The sequence below is a fragment of the Palaemon carinicauda genome, chromosome 20 (genome assembly GCF_036898095.1).
Source record: "Palaemon carinicauda isolate YSFRI2023 chromosome 20, ASM3689809v2, whole genome shotgun sequence".
In the NCBI taxonomy this organism is placed as follows: Eukaryota; Metazoa; Arthropoda; class Malacostraca; order Decapoda; family Palaemonidae; genus Palaemon; species Palaemon carinicauda.
In genome coordinates, this window is record NC_090744.1 from 113,438,789 (window position 1) to 113,457,726 (window position 18,938).

General features: G+C 42.9%; 1 protein-coding gene across 3 annotated transcripts in view; it reads left to right on the forward strand.

Moving 5' to 3' along the window:
* Positions 1-18,938, forward strand: part of yata (N-terminal kinase-like protein yata) — a 56,648-nt gene that overhangs the window by 21,327 nt on the left and 16,383 nt on the right. For all 3 annotated transcript variants that reach the window (XM_068344180.1, XM_068344181.1, XM_068344179.1), the window contains exons 2-5: positions 4,235-4,375; positions 16,314-16,436; positions 16,761-16,978; positions 17,464-17,554. In XM_068344180.1, the coding sequence (XP_068200281.1) occupies positions 4,235-4,375; positions 16,314-16,436; positions 16,761-16,978; positions 17,464-17,554 (573 nt within the window). The remainder of the gene's footprint in view (positions 1-4,234; positions 4,376-16,313; positions 16,437-16,760; positions 16,979-17,463; positions 17,555-18,938) is intronic.

Consider the following 18,938-nt stretch of genomic DNA (forward strand, 5'->3'; position numbering starts at 1 on the left):
TCAGGACCTGAAGGGTACCTCCTCATCATTCAGGTAGGCTTAGAGGCCGTAGTCTGCCCCTTCTACAGATCCTACAGATCCTGCCGAGTCGCTCCGTGCGCGACAACTCCATGGTACTGGCGTATTCCAACCAGCAGGGAGGTACATTTTCATACTTTCGCATCTTGCAGTAGGGATACTGAGATGATCCGAAGTCCACTCGATACGGCTATCGGCTCGTTCATTCTGGGCAGAGGAATGTTCTCTCCGACAATCTGAGCAGAGCCCCACAGATAGAGAGCACCTGGGGGTCTTTGGCCTCTAGTAACCAGCAAGTCCTGGCCTGGGGGACCTGATCACGACAGCCTGGAACCTCAAGCTTCCGCTGTACTTCCCCCCCAGTCTCAGACCTCAAGACTCTTTGGCAAGATGCTTTCCGGTGACGGTGGGACAGCATTGACGCCTACGTCTCCCCACCATTGTTGTCTGTTGAGGAGGGGTCTCAACGAGACCAGGTTGTCTGTCAACCTTTCGATGGCCCTGAGAGCTCCGCTGCAACTATACGCAGTACGGTTTCCGGACCTTCTGCATCCCCTGACGGAACTCCCGGGAGAGCTTCTTCCACGACACAGGCTACTCAAACAACCACACTACAACATCTTCCACAAGCAGTAGTATTGCTTCGGCTTCACGCCTGGAGACACTACGCCGCCTCCTCACGAAAAGACAACCCGCAACAGGCGCGGAGCGGAGGTCGTGTCACCTGCGATAGTCATCCGCAGGGGTCTACCAGGCGAAGTGGAGAGTCGTCTGTGGTTGGTGTCGTGGGAGAGGTACCTCTTCCCTTGAGGCCTCTACTCCAGAAATAACGGAGTTATTGCTTATCGGCGGGAGGAAACTCGTTTCCGCTCTCGGCAATGAAGCCTATCGCTCAGCCTTTCCCTGGCCTTCAGGCTGAAAGGAATAGGGTTTTTTTTTTCCTTCCCGCTGGATCTTTCTTCGCTCATGCGAAGCTACGAACGTACCTGCCCCCAGTCGGAGTGAGACCTCCTCCATGGAGCATGGTTCGGACTCTTAAGTCCCTTAAGAGATCTTCTTACGAACCATTACGTCAGGCCACTGATCGTCGTCCGTCTTGGAGGACGGTGCTCCTGCTCGCTCTGGCCTCGGCCAGTGTGTAAGCAATCTTCATGGTCTCGTACGACTCCGCCCTTTCAAGAGAATAGGGGGAGGTAACATTCAGGTTTGCTCCTGAGTTGTTTTCTAGACTCAGAATCTTGGAGTCCCGGACCTTCGGTTCGACTCCTTCAAGATTTCGAATCTCCGTTCTGTATCTTATGACCCAGACCTTCTCCTTCTTGCCAGTAAAGGAGCCGAGGGGTTATCTTTGAGAACAGCTGCAGTTTGTCCTCACGTGCAAGCCCGGTTTGGGAGCACAGGAAGGACACAGGGGAGAGTCACCAGTATGCCTTTTCAACTCGGACTCAAGGGCATTCATCTCGACCTGAATCCAGACCCTCCCCCGTCACGTCGCCTTACAGCACGATGTCAGATACATCGCAACGTCCCTCGCCTTCAAGAAGAACTACTCTGTGACGCAGGTGCTACAAGCTGGAGTCTGGAAGCGTCTAATGACCTTTGCAGCCCACTTCCTGCAGGACGTGATCCACAGGGGTATCGATACGTTTCTATCGCTCTGTGGTGGCTACACAACAGCTGGTATAACCTCAGGCTCCTTTTTGGACAGGTAGCAGAAGGTTGAGGGCATTGTTACCAGGTTTTAGACTGCATGAACGGAAGAAGTATGTCTGGCCCTTACTTCTTTCTTCATCGTCTCCTCTACTGGGGAAGCAGCATCCTGGTCTCTGCATAGCTGGCCTCAAACCTCTGCAGGTAAACCATGCTTCCTTGTGTTCCAAGTATTGAGACAATACTGTCGCGTCCCCCATACCCTGACGAGGTGGTATTGGGAACGTCCTAACCCAGAGTTCCTTCTAGAACTCCAGGTCAACTGCCTAGGACGGGTCACACTTTTTTCCTTCACACACAAGCTTATGTAGGCCACACGTTTCCTTGCGGAGCAAGGAACTTGTGAGGTGCAGGGACTCCTTTTCTCGAGTGCGACTCACTCGGATTCTGAGTCCCCGGGTAAGCCAAAAGCCAGTATGGCTGGGGACTTTCCACCCTTCCTAAGTGGTAAGTCACCCAATGTAAATAGCGTGGTTTGTATTTCGGTTACGGAACAAATGACAAATTCGGAGATAATTTGTATTTTTCCTAACCATACAAACCTTAGCTATTTACACATATTTGCCCGCCAGCCCTGTCCCCCAAGTCAAGTCCTACCTCTAAGTGAAGTGAGACATTTCACCGGTGTGTGAGGGGGGGAGGGGTAGCAAGCTACCCCTCCCCCTACCCCTGTTAACTAGCGCGGGGTAGTAAACCCTCGTTAAAATCTAATGGCTCGTCAATTTCACCTACGCCGAAAGTAAACCCAATGTAAATAGCTAAGGTTTGTATGGTTAGGAAAAATACAAATTATCTCCGAATTTGTCATTTTAATTGATTAAGATGCTAGATTATTCACTTAAAGTCTACTTGCTTTTGGCTACAGGATCTAAATGACATAGGATTAGTGAATTGGTTTAGGTGTGATAAAGGAAGCGAAAAGATGTGATGAAGGAAAATAGACTATTATTACTGAAGTTCCTCAACTTGCAAACATTTGAATTAGAAACATTCAGACATACAAACACAAATCCAACTAAAAATAACAAAGATAAGTTAAAGAAATACTGTAACAAAACAATATTTTATAATTTAATACAGTAAGCAAAATGACATTTGTAATAACCTGATATCTATTTCACATGAAAACACGTGATTTGTTGACTTTTATAGCTGGGAGTCGTTGGCATGGGATTCACGTTAGGCCTACCCTAGGCCAAAATTTTACAAAATTTTACTTGCAAACAGCTTCTTGGAACGCACTATTAACCCTTTTACCCCCAAAGGACGTACTGGTACGTTTCACAAAAGCCATCCCTTTACCCCCATGGACGTACCGGTACGTCCTAGCAAAAAACTGCTATTTACATTTTTTTTGCATATTTTTGATAATTTTTTGAGAAACTTCAGGCATTTTCCAAGAGAATGAGACCAACCTGACCTCTCTATGATGAAAATTAAGCCTGTTGGAGCAATTTGAAAAATATATATTGCAAAATGTGCTTGAAAAATAAATAACCCCTGGGGGTTACGGGTTTGAAAGTTCCAAATAGCCTGGGGGTAAAAGAGTTAAGTTTATAAGTTGAGGACCTTCTGTAGTGTTCCTATTTTGACTTTAGGTCATGACAAACAACTGTGTTATATGTTTATAATCGTTTCATTGATCAGTTATTCACGTGAAGCAGGCTTACAAATAACTTGCAAAAGTTTTCACAAAATAGAAGAAATATTATGTTATAGATAGAGAAATCAGGGTAAAGAAACAGAGAAGGAAATAAGTGTAGATAGAATAGAATAGAATCCTGAAAAATTCGGAGAGCTGTCGAAATTATGGGGCATCTGTTACTGGTGTTTGGTGTAAAAATTTATTTTTGAAATTTTGTGTTAAGGTCTAAAGAGTTATGACCAGCTCGTCTAGTTGTCCAATGTGGACTACTACTTTTTGTAAAAACTAGGTTTCTGGGATTCTTGCCATCAGAAATTTACTACTAAACTAGTTACATAAGGTATGTTATTAGATTTCGAAGAAATGTTTTATCTTGTTAGGTACTTTTACAATGCAAACCATATAATGCTATGTTTAAGATAATCGAAGTAGCAGGCTCACTTAATGTGCCAATTGCATGTCATTATTTTCCATGAAGGTCAAATTTCGAGGATTTCAATTCTTGTTTAAAACTTTAGAGGTTAGTTTTTTGGGATAGTGCTTTATGTTGTGTTTATTGGTTAGCAATTCCATGGGAAAAAAGTGTTGGGTTGTGTACATTTAGTATCCAAGTTTCAGAATACAGTAGTCTAAAAAATCATTGCTTTCACCCGCAAGTATGGCTTATAATAATCTTTGAGACAGAAACCTGAGGTATTCATGGAACTCGGCAATATAAGATTGTTTTCTAGTTACATTCGTATTGCTATAGAGAGTTCCCAATGCACAGGGATGCCACTTAGTAAAGACACTGTATATAAAAAATCTTTTAGATTAGTTTTCCATTATGAATATTTATAGCTACAGTTTATTTCATTTCAGCAAAATGGAGAAGATGTGAGCATTTTCATCTGCGATTCAAAAGATGGTAATACTACACACCTGGAAGTTGCCAAAGGTGCCATAAAGCGACTGAAAACCTTGAGACATCCGTGTATTCTTACTTATGTCGACAGTCTAGAGGTAAACTTGTCTTTATTTTGAACAATTTTAATACTACAGTCCATCAGATATATGGAGATGGTCATGGTATACCTACGGAGAAAAACACATTGCCATATTTCAGGCTTGGTATTTTGAAAATATAGAGAAAAAGATGCCGTTAGGTGGTTATAATGAATATGATTATTTTAAATGTTAAAAGTCAGTGATATGAAAATACAACTTTGGTTTTCATTGTTATAGTTTTGTATTATTATTGTTGTCATGAAAAGAAACATGGTATAAACGTTACCACTTTTCCAAAATGTTTCTCAGGTCATTGATGGGCATTCATTACAGTAGTAGGCTTTCCACAATAAGTATCCCATGCTAACAGGTACTGTTAATGAAGAAAAGATATGAATATGAAATGACAAATGGCAAATAGTTATTTTATCATAAGAGATATTTATTCCTACGTATATACAAAGTTGAGTTGTTAATGTGGGGTTTACTCTTGTGTTGATTTTCTACTAGACAGAAGGAAAATGGGTGCTTAAATGGTAACTTGTAAGTGATGCCCTGCAGCCTAGGAGGTAAAACCACCAGCCCACCTTTCGCTGGAGAGGACGTCCCTCTGGTTGAAGGAGTTAAGGCCGTAGAGGCTCCCGCTAGGTAGGGAAAGTCCCCCCAGCTCGCCACCAAATGGGGAATGCCTACAAAGCTGTTGGGACAGGTGGCAGTTCTTCGTGGGCGATCCCTGGACAGTAAAATTTCTATGTTCAGGGTATCGAGTTCCATTTGTAGACTGCCCACCTCCTCTTGCTTGGACTCTGACAGTCCAACCCTTTTATTTGAAATGCTCCAAAAAGGACCTCCTTCAAGGTGAAGTGTCCAAGATGATAGCCAAAGGTCCATAGAAGTCAGACAACTCTACATGCTTTTTCAGCAATCTCTTCTTGGTAGAGAAGCTCACAGGGATTTGGAGACCAGTTATAGGCTTATCCCATTTGAACCCGTTTGTATTAAAAAATTCAGAATGGAGACCTTGCCCATCATTCTTCAGGCTATCAGGAAGAGCAACTTTCTGCTTATCATAGACTTGAAAGATGTGTACTTTCAGATCCCCATCTATCCAGAATCAGAAAAGTACAAGAGGTTTTTCAGAGAGAAGGTGTACCACTTTAAGGTGCTGTGCTTTGGCCTTCCAGATCCCTACAAATTTACCAGGATCTTTGCCCTTATCTCAGTCTGAACTCATACCATAGGCATCAGGTCCTACGGTATTCAGGCGACTGGCTTCTTCTAGCAGTCACGTGCCTTGCTCGCACAGCATAGAGACCACTTTCTCGACTTCTGCAAGGAGTTTGGGATCCAGCTGAACCTAGAGAAGTCCAGCCTTGTCTCCAACAACACATCAGATATCTAGGCTTGGAGATCGACTCAGCCCAGGCCAGAGCGTTTTCAACTGCCCACAAGGTGTTAAGATTTATGTAAGTGACAGAACATTTTATCGAAAGGAAATCGCTCCCAACTCTCTTTTGCTTGAAGCTTCTGGGTCACCTCACCTCATTGGAGAAACTTGTCCCCTTCGGGAGGATGCATCTTGGCTTGATGCAGTGTGCTCTGAAAGCTGTTGGTTAGTCATCAAACCCTCCTGTAGCCTTAGTGACAGTGCCCCAGGAGGTGGTGACATATCTCCAATGGTGGCTGAAAAAGGAGAACATGCTAGCGGGCACACCCCTGCAGGATCCTCCTCCAAAGATACTACTCTTTTCTGATGCCTCTTACTAAGGTCGGTGCGCTCACTTTCGAAGGAGTAAATTTCAAGCCTTTGGTTGCAATAGGAAAGTCCTTTCTTATGAACTATCCAGAAAGGAAGGTGGCGTATCTAGCTCTGCTCCACTTCTTAGAGACCCTCAAAGGTTACTCTGTGGTGTTAATGAGTGACAACTCCACAGTAATGGCTCAGTATCCCATCTGCTAGGCCAGCTAGTAGTGGGAATCCATCAATGGGCCCAGACCAACACAGTATCTCTCTCTGTAAGCTTCATTTCTGGGAAGAAGAACGTCATTGTGAACCATCCAAGTCATTTTTGCTTCCGAATGGTGGTATGTGTACAAGAGACAATATGACAAAATAATCAAACAAAGCAACCATTTCTGCAGTGGACTTCAGATTGAGCAAACCTTTCAATAGGTTCTTGATTTCAAAAGAAGTTTACAATACACTCTAGTGGAGTGAGAAGGTATACGACAATGAAGTCGGAAATTTGATTACTTGTTGTTTTGTCCTTAGGTACACCACGACTGTCTCCGTAATTTTATAGTGTGTTGACTTTAGAGTTATACAATGTGTACTTCAAATCACTGGGATTTTTTATTTAACAAGAATATCATATTGGAATTAATAAATGATTAATATCTTAATGCCTACTTGCCCCCTACACAAATTCAAACCTTTGTTCTTTGATAGAAATATCCTTTTAGAGAAGCTGGATACAGCTGTTGAAACTTTGTTTTTAGATGTCGGATAGTACAGACATACTTCCAGGGCCCTAGACTGGTTATTTAATCTTTTACTTTTTCTTTCATATAAATGTTTGCAAATTGTCGTCTGCAAGGGATATTTAGAATGAAGGATGGATTTGCACTGGTTTGCCGATAACTGTAGTTGTGTGACAGTTTTCTTTGCAAACCTTCCAATATCCATTTTTAAATATTTAACTTAGCCGGTGAATATATAATAGCTGCAACTCTGTTGCTCGACAGACACATACAGTAAAAAACTCGCCAGCGATCGCTATACAGGTTGCGGGTGTGCCCACCAGCGCCAACTGTCGGCCAGATACCACTCTCGATGTAAACAAAGACTCAATTTCTTCTCTGTCGACGTGTCGACAAGACGTACTTTTACTCGCTGTAGAACCTGGAGTTTTCTCTACATATTTGGTGAAGTACTTCATTTTGGTTTGAGCTTTCGCAGTACAGGTGTTTTATCTTCATCTTAAATCTTGAACTCGTTTTTGGATAGATTTAATTTTTGATGACAAAGAGAGTATGGACTTTCTTTGACTTTTAAATGGCCGACCCTTCCCTTAGACGGAAGTGTGTTTAGGCTTTTAGCAATTATCTTATCACGTTATAAATTAATTATAGATTTTCCTCTATATATTTTATATCTCACCGCCTTTATTAGGCCTCTTCGATTAACTTTCCATTTATAATAAAAAAAAAAAAAAAAAAAAAAAATAAATTTTAATGATTTGTTTATATGCGACCTTTCCTGAGAGTAGGCGGTCCTAACTTGGAAACCGAAGTTAAACAACGTTGAGCCCTTTCAATCGTAAATAGCTTTTAAAGAGCTAATGATTTAAAACTTTTTAAATGAATATTTTTAATAAATATTTTATGAAAGATTTTCTTTGAATAGTCTTCGTACTGTTTTCAAAGATGAAATAACGTTTAGTTTATTTATGCTACGCAGTTTGCGCTGTATCGTTACGATAGAGAGAGAGAGTACAGTATCACGGTTTCACTTTGCAGAAAGAGTAAATCGATTCTGACGTTTTGTTCATTCTTCTTTCAAAGCTTAAATGTTTTAAATTCTATTTTAAAGGAACTTTTTAATTGAAAAACCTTTCAGTTTTTTTCCTTTGGTCAAATAACATGTTTTTTTGACGAAACGTAATTGGGCTCTTCTCTTAGGTGCGAAATCAAGAGAGAGAGAGAGAGAGAGAGATAGAGACGGAGGGAGAGAGAGGAGAGAAAACGTTCCGTTCAAGCGGGTAACGTTGTTCTCGAGTTACTCTCGTCCCTAGTCTCTGTACGGGGAGAAAGGATAAAACGTTTTTAGTTTTTTATTCTCGTCCCCAGGCAATGTACGGTGAGAGATTGAAAACGTAGTTTTGAATGAACTAGTGTTTAGTCTCTTCCCCTGCCACTGATTTTTTTATCTTAAAAGATGTTTACTGTTTTTTGCTGGTATTAATGTGCTTGCATTATACGACTGATTTCGCATTTACTACCTTTTGATGAGGGTAGAATTGCGTGCTTCAGGTAGAAATCAGTTAAAGTTTCGATTTCAGTGAAATAAGTGCAAAACAGAAAATCGTAGTGATAAAGTGATATTGCGCAAAGTGTTACAGTGTTGCGTAACCGAGGGTTCGTCTGTTCGTGCCTGTCGTTCACCTAGTCCGGGACCTCTTGCAAGCTCCCAAGCCCAGGGGAGAAGTAATGTCGTACGACTTATGGGTTCGAGAGGCCTTGATCAGCGAACAGACGTTCCCTCTATGGTATCGGGTGTATCTTACCAAGATCTCCCCTACCATAAGGCGAGAGAGACAATTTTCTCCTCGTCATCCGAAGGCTTTTCGCATAAGAAACCTGAAACAAGGTTTCGAGGCCCTTAAGCGAAAGTCAGTCCTTTCAGGACAGGTCCAGCGTCCTGGTTGTAGCCATTAGGACAGCTCTGACCCTATGCAGTCATCGGAAAACTGCTCGCCGCCTAACAAAAGCGTAACACAGACTCCGAGAGTCTTTTTGTTGGCAAGGTTTTGCGGTCACAGACGTTACCCTCGTCTCTTACCGCAACCATTTCCGTTGATCCTAAATGGGTTGTACGGCAAGACATGCAGAATAAGCTTGCCTCCCTTATGGAAGACTATTCTGCCGATTAGTCCGTTGAGCCTAGCCGTTTATCTCATCGAGATCCTGGCTTTCAGCCAACCTAACGTTCCTTTGTGCGTCCTGGTGACGTTGGCGTAGCTAAGTCACGTCAGTCAGGTTGTTTAGAACCACACTCGATGCGGTCTCGTGTGGATTTTCAGCCACATTTGGACGTTAGGCCACTTGCTGATGCTCCTGTTGACGTTCAGGACGTTCGCTAACAATCGGAGTTGACTTGTTTTGACGCTGTGCGTCAACCTCCGCATTCTAGAGTTGTTTTGACTGCTCAATCTAGGCGGTCAAAGCAGTCTCGAGTGGACGCTGTGCGTCCTCACGCACCTGTTGTTGTTGACAGTTCACAGACTGTCAAGCAGTTACATGACGTTGCGTCCTGGTCTCTCGCACCTGTTGTTGTTGACAGTTCACAGACTGTCAAGCAGTTACATGACGTTGCGTCCTGGTCTCTCGCACCTGTTGTTGTTGACAGTTCACAGACTGTCAAGCAGTTACATGACGTTGCGTCCTGGTCCGCTACTAATGCACCAGTGCGTGTGGACTCTGCTTGTAAAGCATTGCCACCACGGTAGGTCTCTCCCTTGCTTGAGACTCAGCTATTATCGGACAAGGTTCCTTTAGATGAGGAAGTTGCTGTTCCCCCTCCTACTGATATTCCCTTGAGGACTCTGTCAGACGGAGAGGAGCCTAAAGCTGCTTAGCCCTCTATGGACTTTAAATAAATCATGCTGATTTTTAAGGATCTTTGTCCGGATCTTTTTGTAACTGCTGCTCCTCGTTCGCCTAAACGTCAGAGCTTACACTAGGCTTAGCTACTTCGAAGCCGTTGTTTTATAAGCTAGTGCTCTCTCGCTCTCCTAGAGAGCTTTACGTTTGCTAGGCGACTGGTTTATCACCAGGAGGAGTTTGGGGGATACAGCCTTTGCTTTCCCTTCTTTTAAACTGGCTTATAGAGCGAGAGTCTGATATGACACGAGAGAAGTTCTCGGCTTGGGAGTTCCTGCCTCTGCCCAGATAGACTTCTCAAATCTCGTAGACTCTCCCTGGCGCCTGGCCAGGAGACGCTCCAAGATTTTACAGGTCAACTTCACAGCTGTTTTCGAGCCTTTGAAGTTTTGCCGTACAATTATGTCATGCATAAACAAGGCTTTCAGGGATGGCTCCAATGATCTGACAGCCACGTTCTCTGCAGGGACAAGTCCCTCAGGGATGGCTCCATGATTTGGCAGCCATGTTCACTGCAGGAGTACGTAAGAGGCAAGTGCGCTCAATGTGTTCATTGTCAAGACAAACTTCGCGATGAAGTCTACCAGGCTGTCTGGACAGCATTTATGGAAGGCGACTGGATGGTCTCTCTCGACCTTCAGGAGGCATACTTCCACATTCCTATACACCCGGATTCCCAACCGTTTCTGAGGTTTGTTTACAGGAATGTGGGGTACCAGTTTCGAGCTATCGGAGATCAGAGCCTCCCTGTACTTGGACGACTGGCTTCTCAGAGCCTCTTCCAGTCATCGCTGTCTGAAGGATCTCAATTGGACTCTAGATCTGGCCAAGGAATTGGGACTCCTAGTCAATTTGGAAAAGTCACAGCTGGTCCCATCCCAAACTATTCTGTATTTAGGGATGGAGATTCACAGTCAAGTTTTTCGGGCTTTTCCGTCGGCCCCCAGAATAGATCAAGCCCTGCTCTCCATCCAGAAGATGCTGAAGAAAGAACGCTGCTCAGTCAGGCTGTGGATGAGTCTGGTAGGGACGCTGTCATCCCTGGAGCAATTTGTCTCGCTAGGAAGGCTACACCTCCGTCCTCTTCAATTCCATCTGGCTTTTCACTGGAAAAAGGACAAGACGCTAGAGGCGGTCTCGATCCCGATTTCCGAAAAGATAAAGTCTTGTCTGACTTGGTGGAAGGACAATATCAGCCTACGAGAGGGTCTTCCCCTGGCAGTTCAGATACCCAACCACGTTCTCTTCTCGGACGCATCGGACTTGGGCTGGGGCGCGACGCTGGACGGTCGGGAATGCTCAGGTCTGTGGAACTCGAGTCAGAGGAGCATGCATATCAACAGCAAGGAGCTTTTGGCGGTTCATCTGGCCTTGATAAGCTTCGAGAATCTCCTTCGAGGCAAGGTGGTGGAGGTAAACTCGGACAACACCACGGCCTTGGCGTACATTTCCAAACAGGGAGGTACCCACTCACTGACTTTGTACGAGATCGCAAGGGACCTGCTCATCTGATCAAAAGATCGAGGCATCTCCCTAGTAACGAGGTTCATCCTGGGCGACTTGAACGTCCTAGCAGATTGTCTCAGTCGGAAAGGTCAAGTAATTCCAATCGAATGGACCCTCCACAAGGATGTGTGCAAGAGACTTTGGGCGACTTGGGGTCAACCCACCATAGATCTCTTTGCAACCTCGCTGACCAAGAGGCTTCCAATCTATTGCTCTCCAGTCCCGGACCCAGCAGCAATACATATAGATGCCTTCCTCCTAGATTGGTCACATCTAGATCTTTACGCATTCCACCATTCAAGATTGTCAACAAGGTACTGCAGAAATTCGCCTCTCACGAAGGGACAAGGTTGACGTTAATTGCTCCCCTCTGGCCCGCGAGAGAATGGTTCACCGAGGTACTTCGATGGCTAGTAGACGTTCCCAGAAGTCTTCCTCTAAGAGTAGACCTTCTACGTCAACCACACGTAAAGAAGGTACACCAAAGCCTCCACGCTCTTCGTCTGACTGCCTTCAGACTATCGAAAGACTCTCGAGAGCTAGAGGCTTTTCGAAGGAGGCAGCCAGTGCGATTGCTAGAGCAAGGAGAGTGTCTACCATTAGAGTCTACCAATCGAAGTGGGAAGTCTTCTTAGACTGGTGCAAGTCAGTTTCCGTATCCTCGACCAGTACCTCTGTAGCCCAAATAGCTGATTTTCTCTTATACCTGAGAAAAGTACGATCCCTTTCAGCTCCTACTATCAAGGGCTACAGAAGCATGTTGGCCTCGGTCTTCCGGCATAGAGGCTTAGATCTTTCCAACAATAAAGATCTGCAAGACCTCCTTAAGTCTTTCGAGACCTCTAAGGAGCGTCGTTTGGCTACTCCTGGGTGGAATTTAGACGTGGTCCTAAGATTCCTCATGTCAGACAGGTTTGAGCCTTTGCAGTCAGCCTCTCTGAAAGATCTCACTCTTAAGACTCTTTTCCTGGTATGCTTAGCCTCGGCTAAAAGAGTCTGTGAGCTTCATGCCTTCAGCAAGAACATCGGGTTTTCGTCAGAAAAAGCTATTTGTTCTCTGCAACTTGGTTTCCTAGCCAAAAATGAGCTACCTTCTCGTCCTTGGCCTAAATCTTTCGATATTCCTAGATTATCGGAGATCATAGGCAATGAACTAGAAAGAGTCTTATGCCCTGTTAGAGCTCTTAAGTTCTACTTAGCTCGTACTAAACCTTTACGAGGCCAATCTGAAGCGTTATGGTGTCCGGTTAAGAAACCATCCTTGCCTATGTCAAAGAATGCTTTGTCATGTTTTATCAGATTGTTAATACGAGAAGCTCATTCACACTTGAGTGAGGAAGACCGATCTTTGCTTAAGGTTAAGACGCGCGAGGTTAGAGCTGTAGCAACTTCCGTGGCCTTTAAGCAAAATAGATCTCTGCAAAGTATCATGGACGCAACCTATTGGAGAAGCAAGTCAGTGTTCGCGTCATTTTACTTGAAAGATGTCCAGTCTCTTTACGAGAACTGCTACACACTGGGACCATTCGTAGCAGCGAGTGCAGTAGTGGGTGAGGGCTCAACCACTACAATTCCCTAATTCCATATCCTTTTAATCTGTCTCTTGAAATGTTTTAATGTTTTTATGGGTTGTCCGGAAGGCTAAGAAGCCTTTCGCATCCTGGTTGATTTGGCGGGTGGTCAAAGTCATTGCTTGAGAGCGCCCAGATTAGGGGTTTGATGAGATCCTGTTGTATGGGTTGCAGCCCTTGATACTTCAGCTCCTGGGGGTCTGTCAGCATCCTAAGAGGATCGCTGGGCTCCGTAAGGAAGACGTACTTACAAGGCAGAGTAATCGTCTAAGTCGACTTCCTTACCAGGTACCTATTTATTTTGGTTTTGTTATATTGATAACTGCCAAAATGAAATAAAAAACTCTTAGCTTATACGATGTAAACATATTTAACTCTGGTCTCTACCCACCTCCTTGGGTGTGAATCAGCTATTATATATTCACCGGCTAAGTTAAATATTTAAAAATATTTTAATTATAAAATAAATTTTTGAATATACTTACCCGGTGAATATATAAATTAAACGACCCTCCCTTCTTCCCCAATAGAGACGCAGTGGGATGAGAAGAAATTGAGTCTTTGTTTACATCGAGAGTGGTATCTGGCCGACAGTTGGCGCTGGTGGGCACACCCGCAACCTGTATAGCGATCGCTGGCGAGTTTTTTACTGTATGTGTCTGTCGAGCAACAGAGTTGCAGCTATTATATATTCACCGGGTAAGTATATTCAAAAATTTATTTTATAATTAAAATATCATATTCATTCAGCCCTTATGGTCTGCCATTAAGAAGAGGACTTCTCCCTCTTGGGAACCCGTAGTTCATGGGCTTCTACACCAGCGATTTTCCAGGATCTGGAAGCATGAGTGATGAGCAGTCAATAAATTCCCTACCTTCCAGTTTTAGTGGAATATGAAACACAGGGTGATCCGGCGTGGTGGCTGACGACGATTCCTCTCCGGGGGGAGTTCCACTAGGACTCCAACGCCAGGGATTCTGCCGTTTGCAGACAAATTCAAGGAGGTGGTACACAGTAGAAAAGACACCTGTTAACATATGCGAAGTGACTGTAGTTTGCAAGTGGGACTGGCAAAGTACTTTGTACAAAGAGAAATGTCACTCTTCCATTCATGACTTTTGTTAACAATTGGCTCGTTTCACAGACCCACTTTTGGAAAGTTGACAAGGTAGGGCTGTTTGCCATGTTCATCTTGGCATGAGGACTGTTCAAGCAAACACACTTGGTCGACCGTAACTCTGTGTAGGAACAAATATGATCCCTACATCATTGTGGGGCGGAAAGATTTCTTCACTTCATGTTTTCACCATTGCCCAATTGGCTGACCATTCAGTTTGACAGGCACTTTCAGTATTTACTCCCCAGTCCCAGTTCGTTGGCAGCGTAAGAGGACTCCTTGCAACATCCATAGGAATATTCTACATGCTTGCTTCCTTTTTGCCCTTCTTCCCATTTTGCAGGTCACTCGACTGTTTGTTGATGACAGAGGTTCGGCTGGACCCTGATAGCTCCCAAGGGCCTATAAACTGAATGGTATCCTTATCAGCTATTTCTTCCTTTGGCAGGGAAGCTCCTCAATATTTTTAGTGAAGGATACTGCTCAGCCCTCGAAACAAGTTTTCAACTAGCTCTTAGATCTGGACTCATTGGGAGGGTTGACAAGACCATTAGGATCTCTTTGATGAAGCAAATAGGAAACTGCAGGACTTTTTGTGTGCCACAAGTCATTTGGAAGAATTGAGGCTTTCTATAACCTTGGTTCAGTACATGGAACCCAGCCATTCACAACTTCAGATCATTCTCCATCTCTTTCCTACAAGAAGTGACTAACAGGATCAGGGTGACTTTGCTCCTCCTTCTGGAAGGACACTGATTCCACCTACAGCAACAGAAGAAACTAGGGAAGATCCTTGCATAACGTTTCTTCTTAGCTTCGTAAGACAAACTGAATGTCCTTTCCCTAAAAGTGAGGAGACAGAGGGACCGTCCTGGATTCGTGTGCATAAAGTCAGACATATTGGATCTATCCCAGATCTTGGAGACTCATGAAAGTAAGAGTTTGGTAATGACAGAACTGTCTCTGCCCATTACCTACGGAAGTATTATATACCCTCAGGTCCCTGAATATTGATATCTTTAGCCTGGTGATAACAAACTTTGCTAATTTACGGGACAAGACACATCTCGTTTGATTTAATGGATGTGATGTTCCTTTACGGGAAAAGACATCTCGTTTGATATAGTGGATGCGGTGTTCCTGAACGGGACAAGACACATCTTGTTTGATATAGTGGATACAATGTTCCTTTACGGGACAAGACATATCTCCTTTGATAAAGTGGATGTGATGTAAGTCTAGAATAAGAGGTAAATCAACTGGCCCTTCTACCCATTCTTTCTTCTCCTTGCTTGGGGTGCATATTGGTTTTTTAATTTCTGGATTGGATGCAAAATATAGCTACATGGTCGAGCAACTTTTCTTGCAATGAGTTTTGTTTAGAGGGGGAGGATAGCTAAATGTATGCAACTCGTCATCATGATGACCTTGCAGTTTGACAACATATCCTTCACACGTATATACAGTAGGATTTTCTTGACCGTGCACCAAGTCCTTGTAATGACCTAGCCTAACAGCTGCTGCATCTTCATGCCCAGGTCATTAGGATGCTGACTGAAGTCTTCACTTTCATTCCTATACAGGACCAAAGTGCTTTGGTGCTTAGACATTTCCCTGGATAGTAAATTAGCCAATTTGGATATAGGGTCTTTGTCCCTCCTAAGGATAAGTCTCTTGTTAACCCTTTTACCCCCAGGCTATTTGGAAATTTCCAACCCTTAACCCCCAGGGGTTATCTTTTTTCAAGCACATTTTGCAGTATATTTTTTTTTAAATTGCTAAAACAGCCTTAAATTTTGTCATAGAGAGGTCAGGTTGGTCTCATTTTCTTGGAAAATGTCTGAAGTTTCTCAAAAAATTATCAAAAATATGCAAAAACAAAAATTTTAATAGCAGTTTTTTGCAAGAACGTACCGGTACGTCCATGGGGGTAAAGGGATGAGTTTTGTGAAACGTACCAGTACGTCCTTTGGGGGTAAAAGGGTTGAAGGACGGATTAGAAATAAATTACAAATTTCTAAAGAAATTTGTTTTTCTCCTAAATACTGTATACAACCTTGAATCATCTAAGTTTGAATTCCTGCCTCAAACACTCCGCAAGTCTAGGCTGAAGGTCAAAGTGGGAGCTCAGTGGCCTGGCAAGTGAGTGGGGCTTTGCGTCGCCCAGTAGTTACTATCGTCACCTCGTTGAAGTTTTTATAGCCGTGTTCAGCTTTGCTGAAAGCATACTCCTATAAAGGACTTGGGTAGTTAGGGAAAATACAAATTACTTAGAAAAATTTTGATAAGAGTAATAAGTAGTGTTTTGTCTTGAAAATATATTGACAAAATATTAATTTATTGTAAATACATATGTATATGAATTTCTTTTCACAGAGTGATAAATTAGTATATTTAGTAACAGAGCCAGTTATGCCTCTGTTATCATGGCTATCGGAAAGTAATCTAAACCCAGCCCAACGTAGTGCTGCAATGTCATGGGGTTTGCTGCAAGTTACGGTATGTATCTGTCGAGTACTCTTTGTGCTTTCCCTGTAGCAGAAAATTACTGTATACACTCATGGATACAAACTATATCTAAGAGATACTGTTATTACCAAAATAGATATGAGACCGTGAACATAATTAGCTCTTGACTGACATATTTTAGATAAACATGTACAATTCATATATGGTATGGGAGAGTAACTTGATATAATTATATTAATGTGACTTATTATCTTTGTAGAAGATATGAATTTGATTTTTGTAGATTCTAAATTAAGTTTAAATATCCTTCTCATTTCCTAACGTTTCCTTGTTTTCATCTTTTACGTGTTTTAGAAAGGCTTAAGTTTTTTGAACAATGATGGCAAATTAATTCACTACAATGTGTGTGCAAGCAGTGTATTTGTTACTCCTGGCGGAGAATGGAAACTAGGTGGTGTAGAGTATGCCAATTCGGACTCGTCTGTCTTCCCAGTAAAGATCTTACCCCAGCTTGATGTGTACAATCCCCCTGAGAAGGTTGATCCTTCGAGAATGCGTACAACAACAAAATGGTAAGTGAATATTAATGGTATTTTTATTGGAGTTATTAGTGTGCTTATTAGCTAATCCTTGTGGTAATGTTTCCTTCGTGAAAGGATATAGACATTGAAACTTTATGTACCCAATAAGTATTGATTTAACTGTTATCTTGTCAAATGAATACCATTTTTATTTTTTACTAAAGTTGCTATGAAAAAATATGATTATGCTTTTATGTCAATTTTTAGCATACTTTCCATGAGAGTATTCATTATAGTCTAGGTATGTTAGACTAAGTCCTGAGTTCAACCTGCTTATTTTTTTAAGTTTATCATGGAGAAAATTATAGTTGATTACTGTAGTTTGCAAAATTCTACTTTGAAATTTGAGTCTTTTTGATATTTTGTCAGTCAGGAATGATGCAAGTAACAAATTAAATTTTGATTCCTTTAATAACTGTTTACAAGCTCTTTGATATTAAGAAAAATTTGTAGGAATCGTTTATTTTGAATTGCAGGGCAGCGGATATGTGGGGTCTGGGATGTCTCATATGGGAAGCTTTTAATGGCCCACTTGACCAGAGCTTTTCTCTAAAAACTACATCAAAGGTGGGTCAACTGATTACTTTTAGAATAATAAAAAAAAAAAATTCATATGTTTTAGCAATTATGGTGATTATCTTAAGATATGTTTTGCCCTGAACTAAACTGCACTTCCATTGTTAGGAGCCTTTTTATATCAGCGGCCAGTTTCTCCAGCCTGCATAAAAAAGGAACACCAACTAACCTAAACTTCCCCCCCCTAACCTAACCTACAAGCCATGTCCTTACCTATTTACCTAACGGGGGTGCGACCCCCCATACGCTGCCGTATTCTTAGTCAGCCGTCATCATAGATACAGGTGGCTGCTATCATACATACACCCTAATTGTTATTCTGATTTGCTAACAGATATTTGTTCAGAAAAATGCAAACCCTTTTCCTGTTTATACGGATTATATTTTCGCCGAAGCTGAAAGACTAGCCATAAGACTTTTTAGCGGAGTGTAACTACCCGCCCACTAGTTGTGCCTGGCACCGCGCTCACTCACACACTAGTGTTGTCTCACCACCTTTGCTTTTGGCTCGGCCGAGAATGGACTTTACGGCTTTCCGCCTCTCCAACTGCTTTCGACTTGTCATTTGATTGATTCTTTCTTTGCATTTCTTTTACAAGTGTGCTTGTTGTTTCTTCTTGCCGTCCACCAAGCAGACCTGAAGGACGCTCTTGCAGGATCTTCATCTCCTCTACCGAGAATGACTCCCATTCGTTATGTCCAGCTTACCAAGAATGGCGTTGTGATGAAGACAACACCTTTGATGAATGGCAAGAGTGGTCTTCCTCCCAGTTGGAGAGATTTGGGTGCCGGTGCAAGAAGAAATCCAAGAGAGTTTCTTCACCTTCGGGGTCTTCCTCGAAGTCGAAGAAACCTCGGACTTCATCCTTGACCCTCCCCCTCACCCCCAATCTCCTCCCGAAGCTCCTACTCGATCGGTCTCTAATGGGGATAGGTCGAATAGGAGTGTTGACCAGCTAACACCAGGGACGGTGCTGCCTCCCCTAGAGTTCTCCATTTTATTTAATTCTAGTTGTAATTATTACCACTGCGCACGTTTGCTTCTATCCATCATTACTGTAAAGGCTTTGTGAGGAATTTGAGTTTCTCCATATTTTCAATGGAAAGTGCCACTGGGCTGTCCCTGTGGGTGGACAATTCCAAATATTTTAATATCTCCTTTTTGGCCCTAGAATGTTTCAGGGTGTCATTCTAGTTGTATTTATTGCCACTGCGCACATTTACCTTCTATCCATTATTATTAAAATGGCTTTATGAGGAATTTGAGTTTCTCCATATTTTCAATGGAAAATGCCACTGGGCTGTCCCTGTGGGTGGAAAATTCCAAAAAAATTTGTCTCCAATTTAGCCCTAGAATGATACAGTAAGTCATTCT